The 15,960-nt window shown below is 45.1% G+C and overlaps 1 protein-coding gene across 1 annotated transcript; it reads left to right on the top strand.

The window, feature by feature from the left end:
- Positions 1 to 5,531: 5,531 nt before the first annotated feature.
- RBM24 (RNA binding motif protein 24) lies at positions 5,532 to 15,519 on the top strand (the record flags this gene model as incomplete). Its single annotated transcript, XM_082848808.1, has 4 exons — positions 5,532 to 5,699; positions 6,818 to 6,941; positions 8,381 to 8,435; positions 15,156 to 15,519. The coding sequence occupies 4 exons, from the start codon at positions 5,532 to 5,534 to the stop codon at positions 15,517 to 15,519; spliced, it is 711 nt and encodes a 236-aa protein (XP_082704934.1).
- Positions 15,520 to 15,960: the final 441 nt, after the last annotated feature.

Raw genomic sequence — 15,960 nt, 5'->3', positions numbered from 1 at the left:
CATAATTTTCTGTCATAAATATGCCTTTCCTTTGTTAGCAGGGAAAATATCCATCTTACAACATAACTACAAGTAGTGTATATATATATATATATATATATTTTTTTTTTTTTTTTTGCGGTACACGGGCCTCTCACTGCTGTGGCCTCTCCCGTTGTGGAGCACAGGCTCCGGACGCGCAGGCCCAGCGGCCATGGCTCACGGGCCCAGCCGCTCCGCGGCATGTGGGATCTTCCCGGACCGGGGCACAAACCTGTGTCCCCTGCATCAGCAGGCGGACTCTCAACCACTGCGCCACCAGGGAAGCCCATAGTTTATATTTTAAAAGTAAATAAATAACACTTGAGTGCCAACATTGGGCTGTCTCCTGATTCCAAGGTGACCCTCTAAGCATCTGTAAGTAAAGTGTCAGACTAGCATCCTCCATTCTAGGCCGTATTTGCTCAGGGAGGACTGTCATAGGTTTTTCTAACCACATTTGTACTTTTTAATGGAGTAAAGCAAACAAGCTCTTGGAGCTGGTTAATGACTGCTTAGACTAGGCCCTAGGTCTCCTGTTTTGGGATCCATGGCTATTTCCACCACACAGTGTCCTCTGCCTCCCAGCAACAGCATTAGAATGAATCTGTCATCAAGAGACAGTCATTCAGTACATTTGGAGAGATCATCAGCTCCTTAAAATAACTTGGCAGCTCCAAGGCTCACTGTTTAAAGATTTAGAACCAAAGTACACCCTGAATTTAAAATGTGAAGAAACACACGGTGGATTTAAAATGCTTGCATTCTCTTCCTTCCCTTTCAGATTTATATACTAGAATGTAAAGTGTGCATACGCTTAAAGCCACTTCTACATGGGCAGAGTGAAACTGTCCCAAGGGCGAGGTTGGCAGGGGACGTTTTTGTCCCCCTCCACTACTGCCCCCCCGGTGCCCCCGCTTTCGTTTTTGCCCTTCCCTCATTCTCCAAAGTGACCCTATTCCACTTTCTATTTTCTGGGTGCTTGATGTGAAAGAGGCATTATGATTTTCATGATTGAATTACAGTTACAAATTTCCATTGCACTTTACTTACCAGCTTAGATGTGGTTTAATGCAGCATGACTAGAATTCTCCCAGAGGTGGATCTGAGCTGAACTGACTAGGTTTCTGACTGCCAACTCTTCTGCACACTAAAATAGCAGCATAACCTATTACGCACATTTGTTATCTGTTACTAAGAGAAAATTACCCACCCCCCCCCAGAGAAACAGAAATACATCTGATCATGGGGCCTCTCCAAAGGGCAGAAAACCTGTTGGTTTTACATCGGAGTCCTCACACAGACTCTCAACATAAGTAAACGTTTCCAAACAACCGAAACAAAAGACTCCGTGGAAGCCATTTTTTTGTGTCCCAAATTAAAAAAAAAAAAAAAAAAAAAAGTGCCTGGCCTAAATACCCTACAAGTGGTTAGTTCTAGCTAAGAATGTATTTTCTCTCATCAAGCATGCAAGTAGATATCTTTAAGACAGCAGTTCTCTTCAGTAGATATTTCTTCAGTGTTCATGTGTATAGAACCCCGTGGAGGACTTAACTGACCTACGGGAGATCCAATAACATCTAAGAGGCCAACCCTGCCTGGAGGAGACTTGCTGCCCAGAGCAATGTACTACCTCTGGAACAGGCACCTCCTTAAGTGGGGATAGTACTTCTCTCCCTTCATGAAATGCTATTACCCTCTTTTCTCAACATTCTTCATAAGCCTTGGGCCTGGAGTTCAGTTCCATGATTAACTTAAGAGGAAGGGGGTGGGGGGGGGAGAAGAAAATATATAAATGAATGTGAAACTTGTAACTCTGGTTTTGGCTTTTAATAGTCAGATAAAGATTTTGAACCAAGTGGACAATAATTTACTGTAAGTAATAAAGTCATATCGATCTTGCCATGGAGTAGGAACCCAGGATTCAGGGCTATCCATATGTAGTCATTTGGATATGACAAACGTGGAACCTATTTATAACTTTTAAAGTACTTTATGGCTCTTTCTTTCCAAAGAAGCACACATCATATTGCATGAGGTCTGTGAATATGCAAGCGTTCTTCTCTGCCCGAAGCAGCTGAGCAAGCAAAAGGATTACCCCAGTATTGTTTTTCAAACCTGAATTTGTAATGGGTAATTACACAGAAATATTTGGTACTTAATAACCTTGAAACTTTGAATTCAGAAAGATTTTATGCCCCCAAGGCTACATGGTCTGATGGCTCAGGTTCATAAATCCACTGAGAATGTATCTGGCTATAATAACTGTACCCACCTTTGTGCAGATGTCACACGAAACCAGCATCAGTAACGCCTGGCCCTACCTCAGTGCCTGCCTTTGGGGGGGCACTCAGTGGTTTGTCAAGCAGAACCGGGTATGAATTATGGCTTCGGGCTTCCCTGGTGGCGCAGTGGTTGAGAGTCCGCCTGCCGATTCAGGGGACGCGGGTTCGTGCCCCGGTCCGGAAGGATCCCGCATGCCGCGGGGCAGCTGGGCCCGTGAGCCATGGCTGCTGGGCCTGCGCGTCCGGAGCCTGTGCTCCGCAGCGGGAGAGGCCACAACGGTGAGAGGCCCGTGTACTGCAAAAAAAAAAAAAAAAAATTATGGCTTCTATTTAAATTGGTTTGGAAAATAAGGAAGTTCCATTCCTCTTAACCTTTGTTTTCAGTGAATCACATAACACCTGATTATTGATAATGCTTTAATTATCTCTGGAATTCAAAATCAGGGATATCCAGGTATCATTTCATACAAAATGAGGGAAGTTTCAAATGAAGCTATAGATTTACTGTTGGATTGAAGGAATAAAAGCACACCAGGCAGGGGTTACATGGGGTAGGGGGAGGGTGGCTGCATTATTTTCTCTAGGACTATGGCAGGGAAGCATCTTATTTCCAGAAGCCGAGTTCTACAACACAGGTATCCCAGCATAGGATCAGAATTTCCTTGTAGATCTCACCACTTTACCTAGTGAACATTGGAGCTTCTGGCTGCCCTCCCAGACACTCTCCTTCCCTTTATCACAGCCCCTCTGGGGTGGGCTCCTGTCCCGGTAGGAAGAGAAGTGAGACAGCCAAAGTCACTCTTCTCTGTAACTAGTCTCCCCTCACAAAGATGTTTTGCCTGAGCCTCATCTAAGTACAGTAATTCTTAAGTGACACCGCAAGATGGATGTTGAATATTAAAAAAAACGCCTCCTCTGTTTCATGGCCTGCTTTGTTTTTCTAATTTTAAAAAAATCATCTTTCATTGTACCAGTACACAGAGTTCCTTTTAAACCTGTATTTTACTTGAGCAATGAGGAGAGGGTGTTTACAATTTCACTTTCTGGCTCTCATATGTCTGTAAAATATTTTTCTTCAACTGGATTTTAAAAACATTTTCTCAGGAAACTTTAGATTTGTTTCTTTCTATCTCCCGCTGGGGGTTCAAACTTAAAGAAACTGATGACCTCAAAAGGTCAACCTCATGCAGATGTCAGCAAGATGAAGAACAGAATTCAAAATTTTGCTCAAGAATATTTGCATTCCCGTTAGCTTTTGCAAATGCAATATATCTCATCCTCTTGGGCTGACTACAGAGGTGCCCTGGAAGGAACAGAAGTATGTGCCTCTCTAATAGGTTAACATACTGAACTGCTTTAAAGAGAATAAATGTTGCAGCCCAGGGGCAATTACTGGGTGGACTTCAGCGGACGCTCCTGGTGGAAAAAAGCAAATTGTGTGCCAACAGTAGGGGGTGGGGGGTGGGGCGGATAGTCTGCTCACATTAAATATCTTCATCCAAACCTCAACTACGACCATGATCTTACAGCCTAGTTGAAGGTACTCTTGATAAAAAGAAGTTGCCAAAAGCTGATACAAAAAATAAATATATATGGGCTGCACTGAAGTCTGTATTTCTACAAATGCTTTAAAGATTTGCTGGTAGAAACCAGTGATTATGTAACAAGTCGATTTCAAAAATTACACCTCTTACAATTTCTGTACATCCTGATAAGACACTTGAGATCAAGTCAGTAAACATCCTTACAATTCAAATAGAAGGAAATTGATTAACTCTCTGCTTAGGGGAAAAAAGAAAAGGATTTATGATGAGAAATCTTCAATCTTCCCGAATAGTTAGGGAGGCCTAAGTTAAGGAGGTAACACAAATTTGGTGACCGTGAGGTGAAGTACTAATTTATGGTCCTTTGAAATAGAAAGCAGTGTCTGATAGACAGGTGTCTACGCTTACTTAGCTTGGCTGGGCGGTGAGCAACGAAAGCTAGTGGTTCTCCGCAGCGCACCCGAGGGCCAAAGCTTTTTTTCCCTCCTGGCTCTGCCTCGCTGGTTCTCCCCAGCACCGGCTCTTTGGGGTCAAGGAAGGTTGGGGGCCCTCCTTCTCACTCTCCAGACCCGGGAGCATCCAATTCCGGTATCGTTGGCGGAGCTCTTGGGCCCCCGCGCCCTGGAGGGAACTGGCCTCCCAGCGAACCGCCCCAGGCATCCGGGCCACCCCCCAGCTCGTCAGTCCGGGTCGCCGGCCCTGTCGCCGAGGCCGAGCGCAAAGACCTCGCGTCGCCGTTTTGGAAAGCGACACAACTCCCAGTTCGGGCGCAGTCCCCGCGACCCGGGTCCCGGCTGGGGCCGCGCCGAGTCCCTAGGACTTTGACGGGTTAGGGCAGGCGACGCCGAGAGCCAAGCCGCCTCCAGCCCTCCCCAGCCCTACCCCAGCGCCGGCTCCAGTGCCCGAGCCCGGCGGCCCAGCGCCGCGCCGCGCCGCGCGGGGAGAGAAGCAGCTGTTCCCAACAGCTGGGGGGCGGCGGCGCAGGGCGCCCCAGGTGCGGCCGCGGCCAATCGCAGGCGTCCGGCCCGCCCCCTCCCCAGCCAGGCGCCGACCCCCGGCCAGCGGGGGAAGGGAGCAGAGAGGGGGAGAGCCGTCCTCGCCACTTGTCTTCCAGCTTCCGCGGCGGGAGGGACGGAACCCGAGCTGAAGCGCGCGGAGTCCCCCGCCCCGGGCTCCGCCGCCTCGCCCCCCGCCCGCCCACCTCCGCGCCCGGACGCTCTCACCGCCGACCCTCCCCGCGCCGCACCCGAGACACCTACCTAATTTCTAGGGAAGAAAAATCTACCTCTAAACGCACCCACTTCTTCGCTTGAGGACCACCCTCCCTTTTCAGCTTTGGCCTCCCCGCCGGGTGAGTGGAAACCGTTTGCACATCCTACAGAACCGGAGCCTAACCCAGACGATCCGGAGAATTTGTACCGTGACCGGCAGGGGGGGCGGGAGGAGAGAGCGAAGTCAGGTCTCCGGGGCTGCTGGCGACTTCGGCAGCCGCGCGCCCCGCGCCCTCGGCCGACCCCGGCCGCTCGCCCCCGCCTCGCCGCCGTCCTCGCCCCCGGGCTCGCCCGCAGCCCCCGGCGGCCGCGCAAGAGTGCGGGAGACGCGGAGCCGGAGGAGGAGGCGCAGCCGCTGCCCCAGCCGCAGCCGCAGCCGGAGCCGGAGCCCGAGCCGCGGGGCGGGCGCGAAGATGCACACGACCCAGAAGGACACGACGTACACCAAGATCTTCGTCGGGGGGCTGCCCTACCACACCACGGACGCCAGCCTGCGCAAGTACTTCGAGGTCTTCGGCGAGATCGAGGAGGCGGTGGTCATCACCGACCGGCAGACGGGCAAGTCCCGGGGCTATGGATTTGTAAGTTGCGCGGATGGGGATGGTGGTGGAGGGGGCGATAAAAAGCTCGGCGGGGAAACAGAGGACCACGGGGGCGGGGAGGGACAGAGTGGCGCTTGGCCCGAGGGGTCGGAGTTGGGAGTGAGGGGCTCGGCGTGGCCGCGCGAGGACCCCAGCGGACGTGACCAGCGCTGCCTCTTCGCTCCCGGCTGAACTGAAAGTTTGCGCGCGGCGGAGCTGGGGAGGGAGGGCCGGCGCCTGCCTCGCGGGGTTCCGAGGGGACCGAGAGCGCTGCGGTGTCGGGGGACAGGCGGAGCAGGGGTGGAGGGAGAGAACTGTGATGACTGCCGGATTTGGGGGTGCGGAGGTCTGGGAGGGAGGGGCCGTAGCCCCTAAGAATTGCACTCCCGGGTTGGAGGCTGGTCGTTAAGCGCGCTGTTGCTTTGTAAAAATATGTGTGTCTTCCTGGCATTCCGGCTGGGTCAGGGAGGGGACACCCCAGGAGGTCTGGGGCTTTTCTTCTTATGCCACCCCTCCCCACCCCTTTTTTAATTGCAAAGATGAGTTCTTTTAAAAGATGAACCTCTGGCTCTTTCTTTGCCGAAATGAAAGAGAGCATAGTAACCTTCCTGGAGATTTCAGCGAGCAAATTCATTTGCCGAGGAGCCGGGAGCCCCAGCGTAGGACAATAGCTATTGTCGCTGGGGAGTGTTTGCGGGGTTGGGAACACCGGCCGGATGTGAGGCTAGTCTTTCTTTAAAGCAAACAGTGCCTCTCAGGCCGGGTAGGGACCTGGGGAATGGTCGGCGGAGGGGGAATCTGGAGGAGTTCTAAGACAGAATTCAGGCTTCCAAATCTCTGCTAGGCCCTACTAGCACCCTTAGAACTTTGGGGGGTGAGAAGGCGGTGTTTCTTTCTTTCCTCCTTTCTGTTTTCTTCTTTTGTTTTGTTTTGTTTTGGATGGAGGATCAAGGGATAAGTTCCAGCCCCCCCCCCAAAAAAAAAGAAAGAAAGAAAAAGTTTAAGACCCCCCGCCCCTCAGTTTTATTAACAGGAATGACTTCTCCAGTGCGATTGTTGGTTTCTTCAGGGGTTGATTTAGAGCTTTGTGTGTATGTCTGTGTGTGTATGTTGCTAAGGTCACCATGGCTGACCGGGCTGCTGCCGAAAGAGCCTGCAAGGATCCCAACCCCATCATTGATGGCAGGAAGGCCAATGTGAATCTGGCATACTTGGGAGCAAAACCAAGGATCATGCAACCAGGTGAGCAATGTCCCTCGACGCCCCACCCCCAACTAGAGACCCCCCCCCCCCACTTCTGAATAGAATGAATCCCTGATTGGGAAGACACTAGTTCCCTGAGAATCTGTAGATGTTTAGTAAAGGTGAGCTGTGGCTGGTTATTCTACCAAGGCATTAAAGGTAGATGAGAGTTGTAAACACTCCTTTCCTGACTTGAAATGTACCTGTGGGCAAAAAATAGATCTTGGGGGTCAGTTCAGTTTGCACACACCCAGGCTTGAGCTTGACTCATCTGTTTCCTATATACAGTCATAGTTCACTCTCCACTTTCTGGTTTTTAGCCACTTGTAGATCATTCACATGTGGGTGCTATGGGCCAAATGTGTCAACTCCAGCTGGTTATACTTCTTAGTGTTGTCTCTCCTTTTGCCACCCATTGCCCTGTGTTCAGAGCGGGCAATTCAGCTGGAACACTGAGCCAAGAGAAGCATAGGGGTGGTGGTGCCTGGCTGGTAAATGTTCAAAATAAAGTCCCAGAATATATTAGTAATGAAAGAGGATGAAGGGATTTCATGCACTCCAGGACCCTTATGTCACAGATGAAGAAACTGATGCAGAGATGAGAAGGGGTTTACTCCAAAGTCACATAGCTATTAGTCACCAAAAGGGAGAGAATTTTGTTTATGTGAAAACATGACCTCTTGAATGGTTTACAACACTGCCCTGTGCACGAGCACAAATAATTGTGAATCGACTCTTGAACAAATGTAATCTTTTTCTTGGGCATGCAATTTTGAGTAAGTTGTGTACTCTTCATTCTTAAGTCTGTGCATCTGAAATTTTGGAAAGAGGTGGACACTTCAAACAGATTTACTAGGAAACTAGGTTGTCAAGAAAGGGAGTGCATGTGCAAATATTTGTGAGCATTGAAAAACATGTATTTGTCTAATACGGTGTGTGTGTGTGTGTGTGTGTCTGTGTACGCTATCCAGAAGAGTTTGTTTTGTGAATTTTTAATACTATAATCTGTAAAATCCAGAACCTTACAAAGCATTGTTCAAAGCATTCCAGAATGTTCCAAATTAAAAAGGCTTTTTTATAGATCATGATTCAGAATTGTAGGAAGATTTGTGACATGTAACTTCACTATCGAGTCCTATCGTTCTTGGTTTCATTCCACAAGAACTTTCTCTATGTCTGATTTTCTAAGGTCTTATTCTGTGTCTGTCAACTAAACTTTGCAGATCATTTTTAGTTTCCACTTGTAGCCTATTAAAATTTTTATTTAGATCAACAATAACATTAGTAAAATGACTTTTAAAAATATGTATACTATTTTCTCTAAAGTATTAAAAGAATGTTTACCTTTTCTAAGTGAAAGGTGTGATTGCATTTTATGTGTAGAAGTAATAAATGCCTAACCATGCACAAATAGAGAATGTGGTATGTTTTATTGTTAGGTTTTGCCTTTGGTGTTCAACAGCTTCATCCAGCCCTTATACAAAGACCTTTTGGGTAAGTCAATTAATCAGGCCCTCCTCAGTTTCAATATGGATATCATTTGTTAACCTGCCTCTTTTTTATATCCAGATAAGACCATCATGTCACAGATTGTTCCTGGTTATACATATTTATATATGTTTGTGTATTTTGAATGCTGATAAAAATAAATATTTTTAGATGAGTCAAGTTATCTGACCAAGTATGCAGCCTCCAAAACAGACACATTTGAGCTCATGATTAACAAAACAAAACAAAACAAAAATACCAGGTATGACTTGTGTACCAGACGATTGTATCCCAACACCATTACTACTGTTCAACTTGACTCAATTGTATTTATCTCTTTCTAACCTGACAGGGCTCGTATACAGTTAAGCTAACTGATCAGAAGGATACGATGATAAGAGGTGGAATAGTTCTGTTTGGAATTAAACTCTGTAACCAGTAGACTCAGACACACAAGCTCAGATGGTGATTAACGATGCATGGATGTTGCTGTTGTTGTTTTATTTTTCACAATAGTCAATAGACCTCCGTGTGCTTTATTTTATTTATTACAGTAATGAAGTGGTGTTGATAGCTAAACTGTGTGCTTTTTTACTTATGAAAAGAGCTGTAGTGAAAGTGTTTTCTTTTCCTCGGGGAAGGGGCTCTTTGTGTTTTGGTTTTGGTGGTGGTGTTGACGGGTGTTGACTTTGCCATGGGAAGCAAAGGGCCTTTTTATTCCTTGCTTTTAAGCTGTAGCCTGTGACTTCCATTTAACCATATTTTTGTAGTGAGTGCTAAATGGTGTGATTTCCCTCTGTAAGAATACAGATTCATCGCTTGCATGTCCTAAGTTTCTGTTTTACTGGGGTGTTTTTCTGGGAATGGGGTTCTTTCTTTGGCAATGTATATCCACTTCTAGGCCTTCTAATGTAAAGGTTCAACAACTCTCATCCGATTTCATTTTAACAGTGGCCAGTTTTTTGAGTAGAGTAGCACTGACTTTCACCTTCAGACCTGACTCAGGTGAACAGCCTGCTTATATTTGTGTTCTGTGGGTTCTGTGATTACCAGCTTTCCTCATCCAAGCTCCCCCATTTCCCTTCCATTCAGACACGATATGGGTGGGAGATCCCCACCTACCTCAATTTGTTCCAAACACCTAGGATCTGATTTGGCTGTTTTCTACCTGATCAACATGGTTGTATCTCTAATGCCAGAGATTTACACTCTCTTTTTAAATATTCTAACTGCTTAGAAGTGTTTCATCCTCGACAATAGTTTCTTCTCTAGCTTAGCACCTGAACATCTACATGTGTAACCTGGAAGCTTGGATTCTACCTACAAAGACAGATGTCTACCTTATGTGTCTCCAAGAATAGATCCAAAAAAGTAATAATAATTTGACTCGGAAGAGTCAAGTTATACTTTCCACGAATACCTTCTTTATAACCTTCCCTTTACCATATCGAGATCTCACTTACTGACAACCCTTACTTTTTTTGAAGCCGTAGAAGAGTCTTCTGTCCAATATGATTAGAAAGGGCCTTCGTGTACCCATAACGATTTATCAGTGCCACATCCAAACCATTCCGGATACTGATGATAAACAGTGGGCTGATGGGTCCAACTACTTCTGTGGATCCCCCTCTCATTGGTCTCGACTATGTTTAAGGTAGAATTGGGGACGAGAACATACATCTTAAGAAGTGATGGTGAACTTAGTCATGATCTCACATGCATAATCTTGAGACAGTTGTTAATACAGCTAAACTGATCAACCAGTATTAGCATATGAGTAGTTAGTTCTCTCTGTGCCAGTGGATGGTACAAAATAAGGCAATGGCACTTTAGTTGGGGAAGCCAAACTAACACAAACGAATCAGGACCTATTAATTGCTAAATTACTTGGTATTATTTTAAGTATAAAAGGAATTCAGAAGAGCAAGAAAATAGGTGAGTTGGAGGAGTTGGACAAGGCTTTGTGAGGACTGGAGCTAGACTTGGACCAGTGGGTAGGTTCTGGACAGGTAGAAGGAAGAAGGAACATGTCTAAAGGGTGTAAGATGAGGGGAGGCTCAGCAAAGGCAAAGAGGAGACAAGACTCGGTGCGTGGAGAAACCAGACTCTTATGGAGGGTCTTGAGAGCTAGAATAGAAATTTGGACAGGCTGTGGTAGTCCTTACAGATCCTTGAGAAAGAAAGTAGCACGAGGGCAATAACAACCAGAATAAGATGTGTCATATGGAAATTTTAAATGAAGCATATTTTGATAGTAACCTTTGGTTTTTCATCCCTTCTAATATTAGCTGTCTTTATAAAGGATGGTGATTATTACTGTTTGCGGAAATTGTTTGAACTTGATTAGAAATAGATAGCATTCCAAATAGACCAAGCAAGCCTTCTCTTTCTTTTTTGAGGGATTCTTAACACTGCTCTAATTCCCGGAGTCTGTGCCTAACAAATCACACCTGGTCATCCTAAATTCTGTTTGATGCCACATGTGCTTATTTTTAGGCCTGGAAAGAAGCCTGAGAATTTTTAATCTTACTTGACTTGTTTGAAATTCTAGGAACTATTTTTTTATATGGTCTTTAAATGGCCCCCAGATTACTCTGGGCCTTGAAAGAGAAAAACCTTGGCCTGAAGGAATTTCTGATGTAACACAGTGGGCAGATGTACAGAAATTTGTGGATTTGCTAAACAATATCTTATAAATATTTTATATTTGAAAGAATCACTTTCTTATTGAAACGTTGGAGAGGAGAGCCTATGGATCTTGAGTAGAAAATTCTGGGCTAGTTTAGATCAGGTTGAAATACACTTAAATATTTACTTAGTAAATATTTAGCGCTTAGTACTTGGTACTTAGCACTTAGTACTCCTTTAAGTGCTAAGTTTAAAGGAGTACTCCTTCAAGGGCTAACTTTAGCACTTAGTACTCCTTTAAGTGCTAAGTTTTACTCTAGTTGTGTTAACGCATAATAAGTATTATACTGTCCACTCAGTGGAGCAGAAGGGACAGTAATTAACATTAACTGAACACCTGCTACTTGCCTGGTACTGATAAGGGATTTACATAAATTATATAATTTAATTATCACAGTAATTATTTGATGAAGGCACTGTTAATGTCCTTTCCATGGGTGAAAAACTGAGATGCAGAGAGGTTAATGAACTTCCCTCAGGGACTACTAAGTGATAGAGTCTGGTTCTAGGTTCCGAATCATGGCCTCCAAAGCCATGTTCTTTCCTCTGTGTCAAGCTGTAGTCTGAAAGACACAACTCGGCTCTCTCTTATAATCTAGTAAGAAAACTGAGAAGCGCCCAGAAGGGCTGTCTATATGGCTTCAGATAAGGCAGAGAGACATCAGGTTGGGGTGGGATCCAGGAAGTCTTCATGAAAGAGGTAGAAGTTGACCTAGATTTTAAACTATGATGGAGGATAGGGAACTCTTGCAATGAATATATTCCTCACTGTAGGCTCTTCACATAGATAATTTTATTTAATGCACAGCAATTCAGGGTTGGAAATACTAGGATTGGAAATATTAGGTTCATTTCACTTATGAGAAATACATGAGACTAAAAAGGTGAAGCAAATTCCTGAAGGCTTTACACGTGGTGAGTGGTAGAGCTAGGGTAGATAGGATTGCGATTTCAACAGGTAGAGATGGAGTGAGGATTGGCATCCCTGACAGAGGGATGTCGCGAGCGAAGGTGAAGCTCTAGGTGTGTATGGTATGTCCAGGAAACATTGAGGAGCCCAGCTGACCTGGGTTCAAGGAAAGGTGAGAAGAAATACTGGAAAAAGTATTTTGGAGCCAGAAGTATAAAAGGCCTGGCATGCCAAAGTTTAAGAAGTTTGCACTTAGTTTGGTAGGATGTTAGGGACCTAGGTTACTTTAAACAAGTGAATGAGATGCAGCCTGTGTCAGCAGCTTATGTGATAGGTTGAAAGAGGAAACCCTTTAGGATGTCAAAAGTCACAGAGAGATGCCAGAGGGACCTGAAGAGATAGGAAGAAAAGGAAAACATAGTAAATTTTCTTTGAAAGTTGTCCGAAGTGTCGGCTTTGCTCTGGTGCTTTTATTTCTGCTAGGCATTTACATTCTGTGATTCACTGAGGGAAAGGATGTTGGTAGCTCTCTAGCAGGAGGGAGATTCCCAAATTGCCTTAATGGGCTCCGCAGGCTATTAAAAGTGTTCCTAATACAGGAATTGCTTCAGAAGTGCCGCCTCACCCTTTAGTCCGATTCTGCCTGCCTTCTGAACTATTTTAGTCTCTCCGTGGTCTTCTGGATTCTCCTTTCCCTAAGCCTTAAAATGTCTAGGGTTTCATTTGCCTGCTAGATAGCTTCCTAACCCTTGCCAGACTTCATGTAGGTTTCTGATAGTCTAAGGAACTTTATACTCATTGGTTGGCATTTTCAAGTGAAAACTATTAATGTAAAATAAACGCAGAGACAAGAGTCCTGTAAGCAACGCTGCCTGTGTATCATTTAAAGCATTCTTCATACACACACACACACTTTTATCCTGCCTTCTTGTAGGCTAAACTTATTTTCAGTTACCACCTTTATTTAGAGATACAAGCCTAGCAGCTGTCGTGTTGTCTTTGGAACTTTGGGAGCACAGGGGTTAATGTTTCAGTATCAGTGAGATTCATACTGGCTGGCCTTTGGAGCTGATAGATGTTTTACTTTGGCCTTATAAAGACATTTTACCCGCTGGAAACCCTTGTCGCATGACAGGATCAAAAATAGCCCGGCTGCAGCCCCTGCTGTCCATCACCACATGTAAACTGGCATGAGTAAGGCTTTCTTATCCGTGTCTGCACATCGTGGACACGGCGGCCTCCAGGGACGGTGTTTCATAAAGCCACACCTGTCGCTCTGAACGAGCCAGTCACCTGACCTGCAGAGAAGTTCTGAGTGTGTGCATGACCACGAGTCTGGTTTCTGACAAGCAATTAAGAACATCTCTAAGTGTCCTCAGAAACACTTGATGACGTCGTTTCTCCTGGCACTGGGAAAGATCTACAAGTCTAGTAAAATTGAGTGTATTTTTATCATTGGGGTCAAAGTTCACTACCCTCTGTGATAAATTCATCTTTTCCATGGATGTTGGTTAATGAGTGCTTTCAGTAAAACTCTGAAAAGGCAAAGCAAAATTTATGTTTTCATAATCTAAATATGAAGTTTTCTGTTTTGAGTTCTTTAAAATTCAAAGATTGTTACTTGTGCTTGTACTTCTTGTAAGCTGCTTTTGGCAACAACCAGATGGCATTATGGTGTCATATTTTTAGAAATACAGGGGGTTTTGATGGAGATTATTCTAAAGAAGGATGAAAATAAATCAGATATTCACAGTAGCGTTTTAACTGGGCAGTTATGAATCGCAAGAGTGAGAACTGAGATGCATGGGTTTTTTAAAATACCTCTTGTGATTTCTTTTTTTTTTTAACAAAATTAACTTTTAAGTGAGGCCATTGGAGTGTGTCTTGTATGTGACCTCTGAATGTATCATTTTAGAAGGTACTCAATTTTGTTTCACTTTCTAGAACTTTTGCAGGATAATACACCATAATAGAATTGATTTGTATAAAATATCTACCAGTAAGGAAGATTTAAAACAGATATGCTAATAAATCTATTTCTGTTGAGTTAGAGGATAAAACAAGACTTAGTAGATGCTCAAAAAAAAAAAGTTTCCTTACTCTTATTATGTAATCCTTTTAAGTTGATATTAATTTTAGAAATATTTAGTTGTGTTTCCCTGACCCTACCTTTTCCCTCAACCTCATCATTTCCCCAAAACCCCTTCTGTCTGTCTTGCATAGAGATAAACAAGCTGGCTGACCTTCAGTTGCCTGATAGTCAAACAGGTTTGATTGACCCTTGTGTCTTTATGAATTTAATGGAGAAAAAGAAAGAAAGAAAGACCAAAAGCGTGCTGCACATCTCTTTGGGAATCACTGCCATGAATGTTAATAGCATTTCTGTAGCTTCCCACAACAGCCTCTTGTGATAGAGTGAGCTGCACTACAGTTCGTTTGAGAAGTGTGATTCTGCTGTGTTTACCACACTTGTGATCTTTTAAACTCCTTTTTTATTTTGGCGCCTGCTTCTCTTTTCATTATTATTATCTTTAATAAGGGTGACTGAGGTTGCAGAGAGATTAATGTGTGCTGAGTCTGCATAGCAATTTCCAGTAGGGTTGCCATGATAATAAACATACGGCTTTTGTTGAAATTTACTGTAGTTTTTGAGAAACCGGCCATCACCCTTATGGAATTGAACGATCACAGATTCCCTTTGGATTCCTGGTTTCACGGTTAAGAATTTTTCTATTGTCTAAACCGTTTTCGTTGAACGAACTCACCACAAAATTTTCTCAAGTCTTAACTCAATTCGGCATTTATTAAATACCTCCTCTGTGCGAGGCCCTCCTGAAACTTGCTTTATTTTTCCAAACTTTGGCTCCATGCCATTTCTTGGTTCCAAAATGATCCTGAATCAAAATTCTGGCAGGGAGGGTATCCTATTTTCGTTGTTGAATTCCTTCTGGGGCACTCCATGATTTGGGCTCCCGCCAGAGTACTTTCACAGGTGACTGGCAAGTCGATATTGTGGCAACCCTATGCTCATAATAACCACTAAATTTGAGTTTGGTCTGATCTCGGAAGAAGCCATGCTCCAGGCAGGAGGCAACTCCTGCCTGACTCTGTTTTCCGTTTCTCGACAGGATACCTGCCCACTATGTCTATCCGCAGGCTTTTGTGCAGCCTGGAGTGGTCATCCCGCACGTCCAGCCGACCGCAGCGGCCGCCTCCACCGCACCTTACATTGACTACACGGGAGCCGCGTACGCACAGTACTCGGCGGCCGCCGCAGCCGCCGCCGCCGCCGCCGCCTACGACCAGTACCCGTACGCAGCGTCCCCGGCTGCCGCTGGCTACGTCACGGCCGGGGGCTACGGCTACGCGGTGCAGCAGCCAATCACCGCCGCCGCACCTGGGACCGCGGCCGCCGCCGCCGCCGCAGCTGCCGCCGCCGCTGCCTTTGGCCAGTATCAGCCTCAGCAGCTGCAAACAGATCGGATGCAATAGGCCAGAACCCGATCAAAGTCGAATTGTTTCCTCTTTCCCTCCCGATTTCCCAATTTTCAGTAGCTAATAAGAGTTAACATTGACTTAACAGCTTTAAAAAAAAAAAAAAAGCTATGCTATTGTGAAGCAGAATTATGATGATTATTTTTTTTAATACTCCAGTAGTAGTTCTAGACGTGAAAGAGATGAGAATGAGGGGGGGAGTGGGCGCAGTTTTGGAAGTCAATCCCAAAGAGCCTGAGTAAGTAAAAGGCCGCGACGAAACGGTGGCAGGAGGAACAATGGAACTTCACTTTTATAACGGGATTTTTACTTTTGCTCTTTTTATAGTATCAGGGAAGCAAAATGCCTTTTACCAGTTAGAAAATGCTATTTGAATCCAGTTGAGCCAGGGAATACAGAGTGAGCAATATGTAGCTTGAATTACATTTAAAAGCAGAT

Source organism: Leucopleurus acutus, assembly GCF_964270905.1.
Source record: "Leucopleurus acutus genome assembly, chromosome: 10".
NCBI classification, from domain to species: Eukaryota; Metazoa; Chordata; class Mammalia; order Artiodactyla; family Delphinidae; genus Leucopleurus; species Leucopleurus acutus.
Note: the sequence above shows the minus strand (reverse complement) of the source record. Positions and strands in the feature narration are given on the sequence as shown.